The sequence below is a fragment of the Oryctolagus cuniculus genome, chromosome 10 (assembly GCF_964237555.1).
Source record: "Oryctolagus cuniculus chromosome 10, mOryCun1.1, whole genome shotgun sequence".
NCBI lineage: Eukaryota > Metazoa > Chordata > Mammalia > Lagomorpha > Leporidae > Oryctolagus > Oryctolagus cuniculus.
The window spans coordinates 30,458,050-30,478,308 of NC_091441.1; the positions used below are offsets into that span (position 1 = coordinate 30,458,050).

General features: G+C 45.2%; 1 protein-coding gene across 10 annotated transcripts in view; it reads left to right on the plus strand.

Annotated features, from left to right (window-relative positions):
- The first annotated feature begins 2,137 nt into the window (after positions 1-2,137).
- The window catches only part of HDHD2 (haloacid dehalogenase like hydrolase domain containing 2), a 38,507-nt gene continuing 20,385 nt past the window's right edge, over positions 2,138-20,259 (plus strand). The window contains exons 1-4 of one of the 10 annotated variants that reach the window (XM_070050239.1): positions 2,138-2,226; positions 10,333-10,443; positions 13,442-13,650; positions 17,707-17,791. In XM_070050239.1, coding sequence (XP_069906340.1) covers positions 10,343-10,443; positions 13,442-13,650; positions 17,707-17,791 — 395 coding nt within the window. In that variant the 5' untranslated portion in view covers positions 2,138-2,226; positions 10,333-10,342. Of the gene's footprint in view, positions 2,227-2,418; positions 2,804-10,332; positions 10,481-13,441; positions 13,651-17,706; positions 17,792-20,259 lie in introns of those variants that run through there. The other 9 variants (XM_008261275.4, XM_070050241.1, XM_051851980.2 and 6 more) reach the window with 9 other exon arrangements.

A 20,259-nucleotide genomic window follows, 5' to 3' on the forward strand; every position in this document is an offset into this window, starting at 1 on the left:
TCAGTGGTTTTTGGTTGCCTCATCTGTAAAGTTGGTCAATAACTTTCAAAGCAGGAAGTCTGGTCCAGATGGTTTTTATGTATGTGTATCTTTTTCAGATAACTAATCTTTGATTCTAGATGTAAGAGAAGTTTAGTACAATAAAACGTTTCTGAAATAAATCCCTTTCTCATTGACTTACTTCAAAGTTACTACCAAAAATTTTGGATACTAAGTAAAATGGAATTCTTTTTTCCCTAAAATTTTCCTTGGTCCCTGATTGGTCATTAGATGTCAGATATTGCGAAAAAACTTTGTGCAATGACCTAGCACACAGTGAGCCATGGCCAAGAGTATTAATGATCAAGATAAGTTTTGGAATCCTACTGGTTTTGTTTTAGTCCTGTTTCACCTCCAATTCTCCTTAAGGTTATTTTTTTACCCCATTTTTTTTTTTTTTTTCTGAATTCTGCCTTCCCTTTTGATGTCCCATCCCCCACCCCCCCAGGCAGAGTTACACAGTGTGAGAGAGAGAGAGAGAGAGAGAAAGGTCTTCCTTTTTCCATTGATTTACCCCCCAAGTGGTTGCTATGGCCAGCGCTGCGGCAATCCGAAGCCAGGAGCCAGGTGCTTCCTCCTGGTCTCCCATGCGGGTGCAGGGCCCAAGGACCTGGCCCATCCTCCACTGCACTCCCAGGCCACAGCAGAGAGCTGGGGTGTCCCATCCCTTCTAAACTCATCTTGCCCTGTGGCAAGCAGAGCCACTGGGCGAGTCTCTGGGTGAGGAAGAAGCCATTGGTGCTATACCATTGCACAACAGTGAATGACACCACCAGTTACCTCAATTGCCCAAGCCTGGAACCTACTAATTTAGTTATCTTTTTAAGAGGCCTTCCTCTCCCTTAATTTAATCTATTGCCAGTTTCTGACCACCTCCCAAAGGTCTCTTGAATGTGTCTTCTTTGCTTCTTTGGCACACATTTTAGCTAAAGCTTCTCTCCTAACCCTGCAATATCCTCTTTTCTGTTCTCATCCATTCTGGCCCCTCTTCTATCCATTTGCCATATTGCAGGTAGGGTAAGCATTTAGAAAACCACATATTACCCACTTGCTTAAAATCCTTTGGTGGGCCTTAATCTCAAAGATTCAAGTGGTTCAGAAAGAGGTTTTTTTCCTTCAACCAACTAGGCACCCACACAAAACATTTCCACTTAAATAGGAGTAGGACAAAAACCATCTCCTGACCCAGCGGTGAAGAAAAGCAAAGGCCTCTAGTGCGGCGGACAGAAGGGGTTCAGCTCCCAAACGGTGGACTGCAGCACTCAGCTTTCCCCAAGCATGGTTGACAGTGGCTCTGCATGACTTCCACCTCATTATAAGGTCATTATAAGATTATCATGGCTGACACTCCTACTCCCATCATGCACCACCTGATGCCATGACACTACCGAAGTTTCCAAAAAAGGGCAAGGAAACGGGCCATACTCCCACCCCAGCCCAAACCTACTCCCGTGAATATTCGATTAAATCTTGCCCCCGACATCACACTGCCTACAGATCATATAAAAGGATGCCCCCAAACCTGGAGCGTAGCTCTCTTGTCTATGCCTGAATCTCAGTCCTCAGCTAACTTCCACATCTCATCGAGAAATTCTTGCTCCTGCGGGAGACAAGAACTGCTCCAGAAAAGCTGTTCACATCGTCATCTTCATAGTGCATAAGGGTGATCAAGTCATGTACTTGGATCAAGAGGAGAGACGGAGGGACTCTGAACGTGCGGGGCCCCAGATCCCGCTCCCTAGCGCAGGTGGGCAAGGCCTGTGGTAGTTCTGGGGGGCGGGCTGGGAAGCGCCACACCCCAAGGTTTTGCAAAAGCCGAGGCGGGAAACCAGGGATGCCGCTCTAAGTGCCAGATGCCATTCCAGAAGCTGTGGAAGATTAAGGAGGCTGGGAGACTTCAAGGAGATGACCTCCGAGTTACCTCTCGAAAATGGACGAGAGGCAGAGAAAGTTAATGCTTGGTTCCCCAAGGGCACCGTGGGAGGGAAGACAGCGGCTCCGCAGAGGCTAACGCCTGTCCTCCCCGCACCTCGCGGGGCTCAGGCCACCGCTCCTCCCGCTTCTCAGCGGCCGCGCAGGCCGAGGACCAGCGCGCGGCGGGGCGGGACTTCCGGCGCGCCGGGGCGTCCGGCCGACAGCGGCTTGGCGGCTGCGCGGGCTCTTCCTGAGGACGGCGTGCGGCTTGGGGTGAGGAGCCGCTCTAGGACGGAAGAGGAGGCAGCGGGAGAGGCGGCGGGTGGTCGCACGCCCATTCAGGGGCTGCATTGCTTATGAGAGGGCTCAGGGAGCCTGCGGCGGCGCCCCTAGGCCGCCCCGCGCTGTGTCCCGGACGCGCCGCGCCGCCCTGACCTCCTCGTCCGCGGCCTACCGCGCGTGCGCAGAGCGGGGAGCCGGGCGCTGCGGCCGAGCGGCGCGGACCTAGGGGTGGGGCTCCCGGGCAGGCTGCGCCTCCAGCCCGGGGGTCGTCCCTGGAAATGTGTCCCTTCGGGTCCGCCTGGCGTGTGCCGCATAGAGACCTTCGGCCGCTCGGCTCCAGAGGCCAGGACTCGGGAGCTTGGGTCACGGACAGACCTTATTGAGCTCCCCCGCTTTGTGCCTGGCGCTCCGCGGTGAGGGGTCCGGAGCCATAAGTGTAAGGGGCGCGCGAGGCCGCAGGCCCAGCCCGGGGCGAGGCGGCCTGGAGCCGGGGAGGCCGCGCAGGGCTGGACGAACCTTATCTGAGGCCAGGCTTGGGAGGAGGATGGGGGCCACGTAGGCACTGACGGTGGGTTTCTGACGAGGGCGGGAGGTGAGGCCGTGAGACTTGTAAGCCCAGAGTGCAAACCAAGGGGTTGCAGAGGTCAGGCAGGGGTCTGTCCATCGTGGCGCTCTCCGGAGGACTGTGGAGAGTGACAGTGATATCATCTATTGAATACATTTAAGACTTCCAGAAAAGCCTGGAACCACGTAGGGAAGCATCTCTGGAGAGAACTATTCCTCGTTGGGCCTGGCCGGGCATGCTCTGAAGAGCCCCAACTTCCCAAGCAAAAATCTTTATTGAACTCTCTTGTTTTAAGTGTTTTTGTAATTTTGAATTATATTCCACAATATGTGTTTATTTTTATATGTTTTTCTCAAATCCCCAAGTTACACTGTTTTAGGACTTTGTGTCATATATATATATATATTTTTTTTTTTTTTTTGACAGGCAGAGTGGACAGTGAGAGAGAGAGACAGAGAGAAAGGTCTTCCTTTGCCGTTGGTTCACCCTCCAATGGCCGCCGCGGACGGCAGCCGGCGCACTGCACTGATCCGAAGGCAGGAGCCAGGTGCTTCTCCTGGTCTCCCATGGGGTGCAGGGCCCAAGCACTTGGGCCATCCTCCACTGCACTCCCTGGCCACAGCAGAGAGCTGGCCTGGAAGAGGGGCAACCAGGACAGAATCCGGCACCCTGACTGGGACTAGAACCCGGTGTGCCGGCGCCGCTAGGTGGAGGATTAGCCTGTTGAGCCGCGGAGCCGGCCTGTGTCATATATATATTTTTAAAGATTTTTTTTTTTTGAAAGGCAGACAGAGCGGGAGAAACAAGAGAGAAAGATCTTCCATCTGCTGGTTTACTTCCTAGATGACCTCAGTAGCCAGGGCTGGGCAAGGCAAGGTGGAAGCCAGGAGCTAGGAACTCCATCTGGGTCTCCCATGTGGGTAGCAGGAGCCCAATAGCTTGGGCCATTTGCTGCTGCTTTCCTAGGCCCATTGCAGGGAACTGGAGCCCTGGGACTCAAGAACCCGTGCTCACTTAGGATGCTGGCATCACAGGGAGCTCCAGGTTTATTTTCTTTAATCTTCCTGTCATCCATTAACAGTGTGTTATTCTTTCTGCTTTAGCAATGGAGAAACTGAGGATGAGCAGTTAGGACACTTGTGCAGTTTCACACAGCTTGTGAGGGCTGCAGGCCTACCCCAGGCACCTGCAGCTCCTTTGGTCTTGTTGGTGCATTCAGGACATAGATTTTGGGGTGGAAGTAAGATGCAAAGCAGAGAGGACATGTAGGAAGTGGTTCAGGCAGGCCAGATGAGGGATGATGGCTTCACAGCTGAGTTTTAGTAACAAAATGAGTGGATTGGCGACTGAAGAGGTGGAACTGACATGCTGTGGCATCTGGGTTGTTGCTGCTGCCCTTGGCTCATAAGGACCGCAGGGAAAAGAGTGGTTTTGAAGGTGAAGAGACTTGCCAGGTTGAGACTCCCTTCCATAATCAGGGGCGGATGTCCTCTGAAGTATTTGGAAGAGTTCTTCTTGGAATGAGAGAGAATCTGGTTTTCTTTGCATTGAATATGTACCACCGTCTATGGTTCTTTTCAAGGGATGTCCCATCTAATTCACTCAAGTTATGGGGCGTGGTGAGATGTGGACCCAAGAGAAACAGAGAACATGGGCCACCTTGGTAGCCTTTCTGATTCTTTTGAGGTTGACAGTGGTATTTTTTTTTTTTAAGATTCATTTTATTTATTTGAAAGAGTTACAGAGAGAGGTAGAGACAGAGAGAGAGGTCTTCCATCCGCTGGTTCACTCCCCAGATGGCTGCAACGGCCGGAGCTGTGCCAATCTGAAGCCAGGAACCAAGAGCTTCTTCCGGGTCTCCCATGTGGGTGCAGGGGCCGCAGGACTTGGGCTATCTTCTGCTGCTTTCCCAGGCCACACCAGAGAGCTGGATTGGAAGAGGAGCAGCCAGGACTAGAACTGGCGCCCATATGGAATGCTGGCGCTTCATGCCAGGAGTGGTATTTTATTTTTACAGTTGGCCTCCATGTCTGCTTGTGGTTCTGTATCCACAGAGCCAATGACTCTTTTAGTCATTCCCTCCACAATATAGAACAACTGTGCATATAGCATTAAGTTGTATTAGGTATTATAAGTAATCTAGATATGATTTAAAGTATATGGGAGGATGTATATAAATTGTATGATTGTATGCAAATAGTGCAACACTTTATATAGAGGACTTGGGAATTTGTGGGTGTCTGTCTGTGGAGTAGGGTACCATATCCTCTAGGGGTACCAAGGGGTAACTACATTTATCAAATAATAATTTGTGGTCCAGGTAACCTACATAATCGTAGATTCAGACAAGAGCAGAGATCATGGCAGAAGCGTTCAGAATAGACCCATGGAGGAAGTATGTTTTGAAGTTTGAGTGGGATACTTTAGCTTTGTTCTGGTTTGTTCAGTTTTTGTTTTAGGTGTTCCAGAAGGACACATTGAAATTAAAAGGTATGTCCTGTGGAGCTGATGGGAGCAAAGGATACAGGCTTTTTATCTGTTCTGGTAACATTAAGCCTTTGTGGATACTTCAGTGAGGATTCAGATTATCAGTATGCATATGAGAGTTCCCTGGTTCTACTTGGATGTTTGGTTTCAAACCATGCAGTTCTTACTGTTGTCATTTTTCTAGCCTTGTGTTAATTTTGTTGTTTAATCACCTTCAGAGGTAACATTTTTTATTGCATATTAAGTGTGTCTCCTCAGAGTTGGACTTTGAGAGAAGTAGTTTTAGGTTCCTCTGCATATAAAAACAAAATGCTTTGTCTCCATTTTGCCTGTCTTGTCTTGTGGTGCAATGAGTGTATCTTGAATTAAAGAATTTTTAAACTGCCACACATCGAATGGAGGCCCGAGGAACAGTCTGACTTCCCCGCCAGGCAGGAGATAGTTGATGTCTCTGCTGACAGCACTGTCAGTGGTGGTAACTGGATCGCTTGGTTAAGGTGGCTCACAGGTTTCTCCACTGTAAAGGAATCTTTTCTCCTTTGTAACGAGTGGTCATAATCTGGGTGATTCTTTGAGCCTGGTGAATATACTATTTCCCAGTAAATTTTCACTCATTGTTGAGCATTCAAGGATGATTGCTGCCTGACTCAGTTGTTAGTGTGGTGGTCATAAAATGTTGATTTTCCAGTTCTAGCGTTCCTCCTGCATTGACATTCTTCTATTAATGACTTGCCCCTTTCATCCTTTAAAATATTTTCAGTGTTAGCATGGAGTCATGGATTTTTTTTTTTTTAGCTTAGTGTGTTATTCATTCCTGCCATGTTTCATTTTGATGTGCAGATTGCCTCATATTTGGCCAGTGGCAGCCCCTTCGGATTGTCCCGTGTGTCTCCGTCTGTGGGCAGAACAGTGTGTACTTTCCCTGCCTGTGCCCTGGTTCTGTGTAGTGGGCTTTAGTGTGCTCAGAGCTCTTGGAGAGTTTTTACTTCTTGGTCCTTTTTGTGGTCAGAGCCACAGTGCCAGGTTCTTCTCTCTTATTCAATGTTTACACCTCTGTTCTCCCACTTGGGAACCCTGATTTATTTCCCCAACCCTACAATATACACAGAATCATTTCAGAATGAAACCACTACCATTACCAACAAAAGCCTACAAATTAAGCCCAAGGTTTCCTTGCAGGTCTTGCTGTTTGAATGTGACCTCTTGAAGGAACAAGAATCAGAACGCTGTGTGCAGAAGTTTTCTTGGCTAGGTTAATTTCTGCTTTTCTTCCATTTGGGGGCTGATTTCATTTAAATTGGAATATATAACAAGAGAACGTGCCTCGGAGTCAAAGTTGGTAACTTACCAGTGCTCTACTCCTCCTCTGGGATAGTGGAGTGTGGGGAGCAACTCGGACTAGACTGTTACTGGAATTAAGACTTATTCTATGCATCTGCTCTCCCACAATATGGCGCTGGGAGAGGAGGAAACAGCTTCTACACAGCTGCCTCCAGTTCAACCAATAAACTGTAGGACCTGCTCCTGATTGGAGGAGAGCAGCGTACTCGGCGTGTGGGTAGCAGAGTTGGGATTGGTGGAAGAGGACTATAAAGGAGGAGAGAGACAACATGCACCAGGAACATCTATCTGAAGGAACACCTGAGCAGCCCCCGAGAGAGCCGGCCGGCGGTGTGCCGCTCCCCCGCGGAAGTGGGGAAAGTGGCAGGGGGAACCGCCCTTCCACGGAGGTGGAAGGGTCGGTAGCCAACCCGGGAAGAACCAGTAGCAAACCCGGGGAGGGCCGAGCAGACAAAAGAACAGCGCAGGGTCTTGTGTTGTTCCTCCACGAAGAGGGGGAGCGACAGTGGAGAAGTTTAAATGAAGGGATCAAGGTAGTAGAGCATTTCACAGTGAAGAACACGCATGGCATCCAATAAATAAATGTTAGCTATTTCTGCTTCTTTCTCCACGGATTCCTCCCAGGTGCTTTTCTAGCAGCTGACTTGTCCTGGTCCGTGTCCCCTGGCCATCTGTGGTGGGAGGAGGGTACCTGTTGCACAGCAGTGAGTGGGAGGAGGAAGAAAGCTCCTATCTTTCAGGTTCCTACTGTATGCTTTTGACTGCTAGGCGTTCTTGTAACCCAGTGAACCCTCAACCCTGTTGGTATTTACTCTTACTCATCCCCTTTAACTGGTGAGGAAAATGAGCCTTAGGGTGATGAACACACTTGGCCAGGGTCACTTAGCTGACCCTGAGCCCTGGACCTGTCCAACCCTCACCACCTGGCACCACTTCCCCCACATCTGCATCACCCTTGCTTGGGCTTCTGGTTCCAGCTTGCTGAGGGGAATCCTCTGCTTAGATTTGGGGAGCATGTACAGGGAAAGGAGGCCTGGGGACCTTCTCGCTGCTGGGGTTCTTGGATCCAGCTGGAGTACAGCCCCACCCATACCACTATGCAGAAATGCAGTTCTCCAGAATGCCCAGGACATGTGGCATGTACTGGCCACTTGCAGATTCTGAAGCACTTGCTTCAGTTCCAGGCCTTGCTGTGGTTCCATTTATGTTTTGTATATATACCCTGTGTATGGAGGTGGCTGACTTGCAATGAGAGCAGGTTCTGGGGAAGACACTCAGCAGAAATGGTAGGAGAGATGGAGGTAAAAACCAGAAGCTGACAGAGAATTCAGGTGTCATCTTCACCATCCCTCTGCTGCCTGATAGGACCACACCTAAGGGAGAGTAACATTTGCAAGTATAACACTGGGCAGTCTAGAGGATTCCTGGCAGCTGTGGGAGATAGGCCTAGTGGGCATTAGCAAGTCCAGGTTGATAAGGAGAAGTTCAAGGCTCTGGAGGCTAATCTACCACAATGATTCTTGAAGCCTGGACTTCCTGACTGTAGGCAATAAGGATAGAGCCTCCATCTTGCCTCCTTGCTTCACATATTGAGGGCAAACATGGGCCCCAAAGTATACTTGGCTGCAGTCTCACAATGAACTTGAGGCAGCACCAGGACCAACTCCTGCACCTGTCTTGATCTATCTAAGTCACATCTCAGAACTAAGCAGGAAGGAGAGACCTGTTTCCTACTCACCATCTGTCCAAAAGTAAGATCTGTTGCCGCCCTGGAAGGTCCGCCCACAGTTCTCCGCAGGTGGTGGGAATGGCCTGTTTCTGTCTCCCAGGCTCCTCCCAGGGGCTTTGACCCTTTTCCCTCTGCCATTTCCTCAGGGCCTGGCACATAGTAAGTGCTCACTAAACATTGCCTGGGGGGGCGGGGTTACAAATGGATGGGGCAACTTAACAGTATCCTGCAAGGATGAGAGATGCGTACACCTGCACAGACCCTGCGAGACCCCAGAGAGAGGCTCTCACCCCTGCCCTGACGTGTACAAGGATGTTTCAGAAGCACTCTGTTACCATGGACTATGTAAAGCTACCTGAATGTTCATGATTAGGAGAACAGATAAATTCTTATGTATTTATGTACCAGAATACCATACAGGAATGCAAAAGTAAACACAACTGCCTGATTTAACATAGATTCATGTCACACATATCGTGTGCAGTAATAGAACAAGTTGACCCATGTACACAGTCCCATCGATATAACACTTAATATGTCAAAAGGAGAAGGGGGACAGGTATTTGACCTAGCAGTTAAGCTGCTGGTTTAGATGCCCACCTCCTGCATCAGTGTCTGAGTTCGATCCTGGCTTTGGCTCTCAATTCCAGCTTCCTGCTAATGTAGGCTATGAGAGGCAGCAGGTGTTGGCTCAAGTAATTGAATCCTTGCCACCCACACTGGATACCTGCATTGTGTTCCCGGCTGCTGGTCTTGGGCCTTTGGCCACTGCAGTCATTTGGGGAATGAACCAGTGGATAGGAGTGTGCTTGACCCACATTCTGTTCACTGTTCTCCTCTCTCTCTCTCTCTCAAATTGGGGAGAAGGAGAATTGGATAAGGGTGTACAGAGGGCTCTAACTGTATCTCTGATGTTTTATTTCTGAAGGTGAATGATGAGTAAAAGGGTTGTATTATCCTTGATACCTTTTTTATATGTCTGATATTATAAAAACAACTGATAGAAGAAATGACTGAATAAATGATTGATTTTCAAAAACAAAAATGAAGTCCCATGCCCATCTCCAGCTTCCCTACCATTCTTACCCATCCCCCTTACTATCTTGATCTTACACTCTTATATATGTTATAACTCATAATAGAAATTACTTAAAGGGAAATATGCAAAGGGAAAGTTGAACATTGTAAGGTAAGGTAAGCAGTCTCCTTCCTTGATTATTGTATAATTTGACGTCTCCTGCATGACCTCTCAGTACTGGTGGCTTCTTGACCACTTCAGGATGTACAGGCATTTAGAACATTTTCATTGTACAGAAGCAAAGATAAGAAGACTTTGCTCCATCCACACACTCTTCCTATTTAGAAATAAAACAGGTGGGCGTTTGGTGCAGAGATTAAGATGCTCCTTGGGACACCCTCCTCTACATTCAGAGTGCCTGGGTTTGAGTCTTGGTTCCGCTCCCGGTTCTACCTTCCTGATAATGTACACCTTGGGAAGCAGCAGGTGATGGCCCAGGTTCCAGATTAGAGACCCAAGTTGAGTTCAAGGCTCCTGAGTTTAACAGGTTCTGGCCCTGCCTCTTGAGGGCATGTGGAGAGTGAAACAGCAGGTGGAAGATCTCTTTCTGTATGTCTCTGCCTTTCAAATGTATAAATCAGTGAAATTTAAAGTAAGTGAATCGTTCACCAAAGAGTTATTTTAAGAAATCTGAAAATAAATAGTAACATCCCTTTTAGCATTTTTCTTACTACAATTTTAATTCAAGATTAAAAGAAAAACATTAAGTGTCATAAGTTTTATGCATCAAAATTTGGATTTTGGATTTTTAAAATACTTTTTTTTTTTCCAAAAGAGAAGCAGCTTAACACCAAGCAGTATCTTTCTGGATATGAATGATATTTTTGAAGGCTTACCAGTTTTTAATTGTCCATTGTTTCCTAAACTGTATTTTTAATTTCATTTGCTCTCTCCTAGGGAATGAAGGATGGCAGCACGCCGTGCATTAAAAGCTGTTTTGGTAGATCTCAGTGGCACACTTCACATTGAAGATGCAGCTGTGCCAGGCGCCCAGGAAGCTCTTAAAAGGCAAGCTATCCTCCAGGTTCAGCTGACAAATATGTTTGTAAGTGCCATTTGCCAAGGCAGATGATTAGCTTAGTGGATGGCCCTGAGATGGCATTTCACCAGCCTACCATATACACAGGAGCTGCCTTGGGTTTAGCTTGAAGATGTATGCATTGTAATATCTGCCAAACACTGTTCGCTAAGCCTTTATTAGGTTTGGCCTTTTCCTCTGTAGTCTTTTTGTTCTTTCTCTCTCTGTGTCTCTGTCTCTTTCTCTGTTTGTCTTTTTCTAAGTAATGTAAATTCGGAAATGAAAACTCAAGATTCTAAAATAAGAAATAAATAGCATTGGAAAAACCATAAAGGAATCCTAAAATCACATAATACACAAACAGGCCTAGTCCTGCCCCTCCTACTTCACCTAAGATCTAATATTGAGTGTGCAACTGCTCAACTGAAGTTTAATTAAAGGACTTAAAATTCTAAAATTGTTTCCATGAACTAAATGCTTCAGAGTTAGAGATTTACCTTCTGTTTCTGATGTACCAAACATGTGTCTGGGTACAAATTGGGGATACACAGCAAAAGCATGTAAAAATGAACTGAATGTGAATGCTTGCTATGAGTGTCTTGATAAAAATCAATAGCCAGGGGCTGGCGCTGTGGCATAGCAGGTTAAGCCTCTGCCTGCAGTGCTGGCATCCCATATGGGCACCTGTTTGGATCCTGGCTACTCTATTTCCAGTCCAGATCCCTGCTAATGTACCTGGGAAAGCAGCGGAAGATGGCCCCAGTTCCTGGCCCCTGACTCACGTGGGAGACCCTGACACATCCCTGGCCATTGCAGCCATTTGGGAGGTGAACCAGAGGATGGAAGATCTCTGTCTCTCCTTCTCTGTCTCTAAATCTGCCTTTCAAATAAATATTTTTTTTTTCAAAAAAGGAAACAATAGCCAGTATTAAGCATCATCATCCTAAAGTAATTTAGAGACGATTCCAAAATCAGCAGTTTTTAGCCTGGTGGGACTTAACCATTTTCCAACCTTAAAATGTTCATTATATGCTGTTACTCAGGAAATCTCACAACTAGTTAAGTATCAAAGTGCCTGGTTTTAGGACAAAAGAGAGGGAGAAACTTCACACTCTGTCAAGTAGTTTACTGCCCATTGGGGGAATCAAGAAGTGAAAACAGACTTGCAGATCCCATGGGTGTCGGTGGAAACCGAGAAATGGTGGACAGTGTATAATTGGTTGTGCAGCTGGACTTTGCTCTTAAGTCCTTGACGTGTCTGTCTCCGAATCAGGATTTCTAGGGACAGGGTGGATATCTATTGATCAGTTTGCTCCTGAGGACAGAGCTTCTTTCTGCACTAAAGCCAAGCTTTGTATGCTGCACTGTAGGAAAAATCTTTTCCTTTCTGATGAACAATGACATCTGTAACTAGCTGTGTGAACCACCAGCCTGCCATTCCACAAGGGCAGCAGCCTCTACGTTGTCTGTTCCTGCCTCTGGCAGCTCCATCCCAGGGAAATCTCTACGCTGGCACTGCCCATGTGGGTTTCTATAGAAACAAATAGACTATGGGAAGATGAGGGACTAGTAAAATAAACCTCATTAAAAATGATGTGGTTATTTCATACTTACACTTACTCAGTTTTAGGATGATGGTTATGTTGAAGTAATACCCCCTCACCTTTTTTTGAGAGCTGAACCACCAAATTCAATGTGTTTTGCAGAAAAGCTTCTACACAGATGTTACAGAGGTGGTCATGAATACAGTGAACTACTTAATCATACAAATTAACATGCTTTAGATGAATACTTAAAATCTCTTCTGTTTTATTTGCTTATTTGTTTTGAATTGTGGCTACTGCTTTATGCCTTGTGGCCTTTGGGGGCAAGCATAGAATTAAAAGCAACAGTTATTAATACAGAATTCTAAATTACATTAAATTAAGCTTATTTTTAGATCTTGTAAAATACTGTGGGATCAAGACAACTTTTTTTTTTTTTTTTTTTTAAAAAGGATTTATTTATTTGAAAGGCAGAGTTAGCGAAAGATCTTCCATCTACTGGTTCACTGCCTAAGTGGCTGTAACAGTCAGGGCTGTGCCAGGCTGAAGCCCGGAACCCAGATCAGAGCCCCGTTTGGCAGGGGCCCACCTCCATGGGCCATCTTCTGCTTTCCCAGGTCTGTTAGCAGGGAGCTCAGTCAGAAGCGGATCACAGAGATTTGGGAAGCTAGCGTCACAGGCAGCAGCTTAACCTGCCACTGTACAACGCTGGCCCCAACTTTGATTTTTAAGAAGGCTACACCATCCTGTATTCTTTTTCTGATACATTATTGTCAGCTTAGGTTTCAAAAGCAGATCAAGGAATCAAATCAAACTTGCATGTAAGTAGTTGAAGGGAAAAGCAAAGTTGGAATGTTTCTTTAAGCTCTCCCTCTAGTTTCCATTTACAAACATTAACACATTAGGGCTTGCCAGTTTCTAATGACATCCTGAGGTATCCTGTGTTCTCCTAGTACAGGAGATCAGTGTCCAGGACACAGGTGGTTGGCATTCCCATCTCAGCCCCACCGCTGCCTCCTGTGTCAATCTGGGCAAGTCCCCGAACTGCAGGCCTCAGTTGTCTCAGCTTTAGGAAGGGAGGTTGCGCCAGTGGACACTGACAGCCTGCACCTCACATATTCTGTGAACACAGTGCTTACTGAGGTTTGTTTCTCCCTCTTCAGTGAACTGTGCCACAATGCAGTTGAAGTGTAGAAGGCCTTCACAAAAGGGCAGATGTAGGTATTTTTCAGTTCAACTTTGCAACTTTTAGAGGTGAAACAGCCCAGATGGTAGACAATTTCCAAGCAGTTCTGGGTAGATTTTAAAAAGCTTTTTGACCATAAAAACACTTGGTGGCTTATCCTTCATTTTCTACCCTTTGGCACAGTGTTCCCAGATTAGGAGATCTTCATGGGGCTAGAATGTAGGACCCACCTGTTGACTTCTGGATTTTACTCTGCAGGTTACGTGGTACTTCTGTCATGGTTAGGTTTGTGACCAATACGACCAAAGAGAGCAAGCAAGACCTGTTGGAAAGGTTGAGAAAATTGGAGTTTGAAATCTCTGAAGATGAAATATTCACATCTCTGACGGCAGCCAGGAGTTTGGTAGAGCAGAAGCAAGTCCGGCCCATGCTGCTAGTTGATGACCGGGCACTACCTGATTTCAAAGGTGGGGGCGACGTGGCGAGATTTAAAAATTGTTTCTTTATATCTGCTTAGAAATCACTCATAAAACTGCATGTTTAGACGTGTTGTTTATTCTGATTTCCATGTTACTATTGAGATGGTCAACAGTATTGAAATAGTTTGAAACTAAGTTGTATGTTTCTCAAGCCTTTTTTGACTACAATCCACGGTAAGTGAAACACATTACATAGTAACTCAGTATATCTGTATATGTGTTTATGTTAAATGATACTTAATTGTACTGTAGAGATACGTTGTATTTTCTATTTAGATTACTTCTTTTTTTTTTCTTTGATTTTGAAGCTGGTTAGAATCCGCTCCATTAGTTTTTTTTTGTTTGTTTGTTTGTTTGTTTTTAAGATTTATTTATTTACTTGAAAGTCAGAGTTACACAGAGAGAGAAGGAGAGGCAGAGAGAGAGGTCTTCCCTCCGCTGGTTCACTCCCCAATTGGCCGCAACAGCTGGAGCTGCGCCAATCAGAATCCAGGAGCCAGGAGCTTCTTCCGAGTCTCCCACGTGGGTGCAGGGGCCCACAAACTTGGGCCATCTTCTTTTACTTTCCTAAGCCATAGCAGAGAGCTGGATCAGAAGTAGAACAGCCGGGACACGAACCGGTGCCAATATGGGATGCTGGCACTGCAGGCAGCGGCTTTACCCGCTATGCCACAGCGCTGGCCCCTCTGTTAGTTTTACAATCTAATGCATTGTTACCGTTGGCTTAAGAAAGCACAGGTCAGAATTACCTGGAGGTATAAGCCTCCCGTCCAGGAGCCACCACATTAACTTGATTAAATGAAATAACCAAGATTTCCTTGTATAAAAATACATGTCATTCTGGGTAGTATGAAGGTATTATAATGAAAGGGAAATTTTTTCAATCAAGAGAAAATAAAATTGTTTTTTGTTTTGGAAAGTTAATAGATTCTGGAAAAATATTGTTTTGTAAAGCTTTGTCACATTGCTTCTTTTTGTAAACAGTCAAGTGAAATGATACAATATAGAAAAATGCATGTAAGTATGTTTATTATAAAATCATGTGATGGCTTTTCAAATCATAATAGGGAATTTCAGCACAGGCATACACTGGGCAGGACCTCAGAACTTATACTAATAAACCAGTGGATCAGAGTCACTACTTGTAAGAAACAGAAACCGACTTTGACCGAACTAAATCAATTTAATTTAATTAATTTAAATAGATTACTGAAAATAAATTTATTAAAGGACTTGATTGCTGTTGGGAATATAAAATGACACAACACCTTTGGAGCAGAATTTGGCCATAGCTAACCAAATTACATTTGAAGCAGCACTTGCAGGAATCTGTCACTAAAATATAGTTAGAAAAATACACAACGATATATGAACTAGGTTATTCGCTTATGGGTGATAACAAATATTACCTTATGGGTAATAACAAAAGGTTGGAAACAACCTACATTTTCATCAGAGGTCTCTGAGTAAACTGCTATATCCACAAAATGGAGTGCTTTGTATTTGAAAATAAGTGATGATGGGCCGGCGCCGTGGCTCACTAGGCTAATCCTCCGCCTAGCGGCGCCGGCACACTGGGTCCTAGTCCCGGTTGGGGCGCCGGATTCTGTCCCGGTTGCCTCTCTTCCAGGCCAGCTCTCTGCTGTGGCCAGGGAGTGCAGTGGAGGATGGCCCAGGTGCTTGGGCCCTGCACCCCATGGGAGACCAGGAAAAGCACCTGGCTCCTGGCTCCTGCCATCGGATCAGCGCGGTGCGCCGGCCGCGGCGGCCATTGGAGGGTGAACCAATGGCAAAGGAAGACCTTTCTCTCTGTCTCTCTCTCTCACCACTGTCCACTCTGCCTGTCAAAAAAAAAAAAAAAAAAAAAAGAAAATAAGTGATGATGAAGAGTTCTACCTCCTGATAACACATGATCTTCAAAGGCTGTAGTCAGTGAGAAAAGCAAGGTAGAAAAAGCCTTATATGTTTTCTATGTAGGAAAAAATGAGAGGGAAATACATTTATATATGTATTTGTCTTATGTTTGTGAAAGGAATCCAAAAAAAGATAAATGAAAAACTAACAGAAATGGTTACCCAAAGGAGAGAGAATGGAGGGATTAGCAGAGGCGATTTTACATAGTTTTGACTTCAGAACCATGTAAATATTTGACATAATTGAAGACAATTAAAAGGTAACCACACTAGTCCATTAAAGCAAATACACTATATCATGTAGTGATATAACCACTTAGATAAAAGAATTATAAAGTCAAGTGACTGAAATATCAGGGCATTTCAAGAAGTTCATGGAAGCTTCATGAAAAAAGTGTAAAATTTTAAATGTTTTATACTGTCCAAAGCAATCTACAAAATGAATGCAATCCCTATCAAAATACCAATGATGGCCAGCACCATGGTTCACTTGGTTAATCCTCTGCCTGTGGTGCTGGCATCCCATATGGGCTCCAGGTTCTAGTCCCGGTTGCTCCTCTTCCAGTCCAGCTTTCTGCTGTGGCCCGGGAGGGCAGTGGAGGATGGCCCAAGTCCTTGGGCCCTGCACCCGCATGGGAGACCAGGAGGAAGCACCTGGCTGCTGGCTTCGGATCAGTGCAGCGTGCCGGCCGTAGCAGCCTTTGGGGAGGTGAACCAGCGGAAGGAAGATCTTTCTCTGTGTCTCTCTCTCTCACTGTCTATAACTCTACCTGTCAAATAAAAAAAAAAAAACAAAAAACCAATGACATTCTTTACAGAATTAGAAGAAGCAATCCTAAAATATGGAATCACCAAAGGCCCAGGAACCCAGGATAGCCAAAGTGATCCTGAACAAGAAAAATGAAGCTGGAGGCATCACAATACATGACTTCAAAGCATACTACAAAGCTATAGTAATTAAAACAGCATGGTACTGGCATAAAAACTAATATATAGAATGGAACATAATAGAGCACCCAGAAATTAATCTACATACATATAGCCAACGGATTTTTGATAGAAGTGCTCAGACCTTACAGTGAAGTAATTTACTCAATACTAGTCCTGCTAGGAAATTGGAAAGCTTGGGTATCTACAGGCAGTAAGAGAAGCAAATAGGAATTTGCATAGGGATAATCTACAGAATTTTCATTAGACTTTGAAAAACTGATGGTGAGTGTACTTGTTTGGATGTCATACCCGAAGTCCTGTTACCAGATACCAAAGACCTTAAAACATACTTTAATTATAAAATGTTTATCAAGGGGCCGGCACTGTGGCACAGTAGATTAAGCCTCCACCTGTGCTGCCGGCATCCCATATGGGTGCCAGTTCATGTTCCGGCTGCTCCTCTTCCGATCCAGCTCTCTGCTCTGGTCTAGGAGGGCAGTGGAAGGTGGCCCACATGGGAGATCCAGAAAACTCCTGGCTTGGATCGGCTTAGCTCCAGCCATTGCAGCCATTTGGGGAGTGAATCAGCAAATGGAAGACCTTCCTGTCTGTCTGTCCCTCTCTCTGTAACTCTACCTCTCAAATAAATAAATAAAAATTTTGAAAGACTCTGCTTATCATGACATGAGGTGCTGTACTCCAAGTCATTGAAATAAAGCTGAAAAAAAAGTTTATGAAACTAGACGTAGATGTGGTATTATGTAGAAAATGACACAGTCTGCAGGGCTTTCCACATTTATCCTGAGTCAGAAAGTCTCATTTCCCCTGCCTCTTAGATTCACGGTGCCTCATCAGTTGCTATTGATCTTCTTGCTCGTGGGGAATTCGTGGCTGTTCTTGTTGATTGTAATCAGTGAAGCATTTTGGAGTTAGAAGTTGTAACTTGTTTGAGAACATCAGATTACAATCTTCAATTCAGATCTAGTTACTAAGTAGTTGTAAAACCATGTACAAGGAATATGGAAAAACAGAAAGAGTCCCTCTTTGTCTTGTACTTCCAAAGTACATTGAGCAGGTAATCTCTTAAACTTCAAATTATGACTAGAGCAAAAATGTGCACTTGACTAAACCTGCTCTCTTATACAATGTAATATTGTTTTTAATTTCACTTTTCAACTATTATGTATGTTTCCATTCCCAGGAATACAAACAAATGATCCTAATGCTGTTGTCATAGGATTGGCACCAGAACATTTTCATTATCAAGTTCTGAATCAAGCATTCCGGTAAGTCTGGCCATTTGTCCTTCCTCTGATGTGTTCTCCCCTCTGCCCTTCTTCAGTCTTTGTCCTGAGGTTTTATGTGTCTACCTCTGGCCTCCTAGAATTTACATCAGGGCAGACATCAACAAAATCACCAAATACTTATTATTAATTTGACTTGTTTTTGGAGTTTTTTTGTTTTGTTCTGTTTGGTAGTGATCACATGTTGAAATATGGTACTTGAAGTTTTTCTGGTTTAGAGAATCAACATTCTCGAGTAGTAATTCATAATAAAATTGCAATTTTTAAAGTTAACAGGTTTTAATTAATTTTTTTATTTGAAAAACAGGTTTCTCATTTACCAGTTCACTCCCCAAATGCTCACAACAGCCAGGGCTGGACTAGGCTGAAGCCAGGAGCCAGGAACTCCATTAGGTGTCCACATGACTGGCAGGAACCCAATTCCTTGAGCTATCAACTGCTGCCTCCCAGGGTGTGCATTAGCACAAAGCTGCAATCAGGAGCAGAGCCAAGACTTGATCCTGGCACTCTGATACGGGTGAGATGCGGGTGTCCAAAGTGGTGTCTTCACTGCTATACCAAGCACCTGCCCTGATGCCAGCGGTTTTATCTTCTATTATGACTGCTGTGGTTCTTCACTGACCATGCTAGTCTCCCAGGGAGAAGAGCATCCAGGCTAATCCACCAAAACATAAACGTTATTCTCCCTCCAGTGAGAATCCGAGCTGTGGAAAAGAGTTGATGCATCTGCTCACACTTTCAAATTATTTGATGAATGATAATGATAGTCTGAACTAGAATAGAGGCAGTAGCAGTGAAGAGAAATAGATGCAGGTGGCATCAGTGTGACTTGATGGATGATTGGGTTTGAGGCATGGTGAAGAAGAGTGAGTCAGGAGAACATCGAGATTTCTAATCTAAGAAGTGCAGTAGAAAGTCTTGGGGTTCACAGGGACAAATACCAGATGTTCTCTCTGATCTATGACAACTACCAGAGCACCTTAAAGGAAACCTGTAGAAGTGAAGTTGACCCCATGAGAAACAATGACTTGAAAGCCCTTGTCTTGACTGTTGAGGAACAGTTTATTATCTTATTTTTTTATTATTTTCTTTTTCTACTTAATACCATTGGCTGAACTCTTTAACATAGAATTATTCATAGGTGTATAAATCCAATTGAAAATAGATCCCAGTAAAAACTAAGAGTGGGAATAAGAGAGGGAGGAGCTGTACAGTTTGACACACGTTCCCACGGACTTACCTCTAATAGCAAAGCTAAAAACTTGCCATGGGACTCCAAATCCCATTAAGCTGGGTGGTACTAATGCCATCTCTTTTTTTATTTTATTTTTTATTTATTTTTATTTTTTTGACAGGCAGAGTGGACAGTGAGAGAGAGAGAGAGAGAAAGGTCTTCCTTTGCCGTTGGTTCACCCTCCAATGGCCGCCGCGGCCGGCGCACCGCGCTGATCCGATGGCAGGAGCCAGGTACTTATCCTGGTCTCCCATGGGGTGCAGGGCCCAAGGACTTGGGCCATTCTCCACTGCACTCCCTGGCCACAGCAGAGAGCTGGCCTGGAAGAGGGGCAACCGGGACAGAATCCGGCACCCCGACCAGGACTAGAACCTGGTGTGCCGGCGCCTCAAGGCGGAGGATTAACCTAGTGAGCCGCGGCGCTGGCCCTAATGCCATCTTACGTGTTAAAGTGATCATATTAAGTGTGTAATTGATCATGTAGATAGGATTAAGTGTCAAAGGGATCACATAAATAAGACCAAGTGTCTGGTAATAACAGTAGATAGAATTAAAAAGGAGAGAATGTTCCAACATGGGAAGCAGTTCACACAGCAGACTTACAGAATGACAAATGCCCTAAAGAGCACTCTGACCTCAGAATCATCCCTTAAGGCATCAGATCTGGCTGAGAAGCCCAAGAGAGCATTTAAAACATGGAAAGCCAAGACACTGTGGCAAAAAATGATCTTCATGAGGAATCCCTGTGATTGTGACTCCAGTGGAAAGAAGGGGCCATCAAAGAAGGATGCACTTTTCTCTGAAGGGAGGAGAGAACTTCCACTTTGCTTATGGTGCTGTCTAAATACTGATGGAGTTTGTGGACTCAAAAGGCTTCCATAGCCTTGGTAGCTCATGTCAAGAGCCTTGGGTGATCACTGACATCATAAGTAAGAGTGTCAATTGTTAAATCAACAACAGGAGTCACTGTGCACTTACTCCCCATGTAGGACCTCTGTCCTTAATGAGTTGTTCTATGAGAATTAACTGTAAAACTTGTTTTCAAACAGTATTTTATACTGTGTGTGTCTGTGTGGGTGCAAATTATGGAAATCTTTGGAAATCTTTACTTAGTATAGAGTTGGTCTTCTGTATATAAAGTTAATTGTAAACGAATCTTAATGAAGACTGGGATGGGAGAGGGAGTAGGAGGTGGGACAGTAGTGGGGGTGGGAGG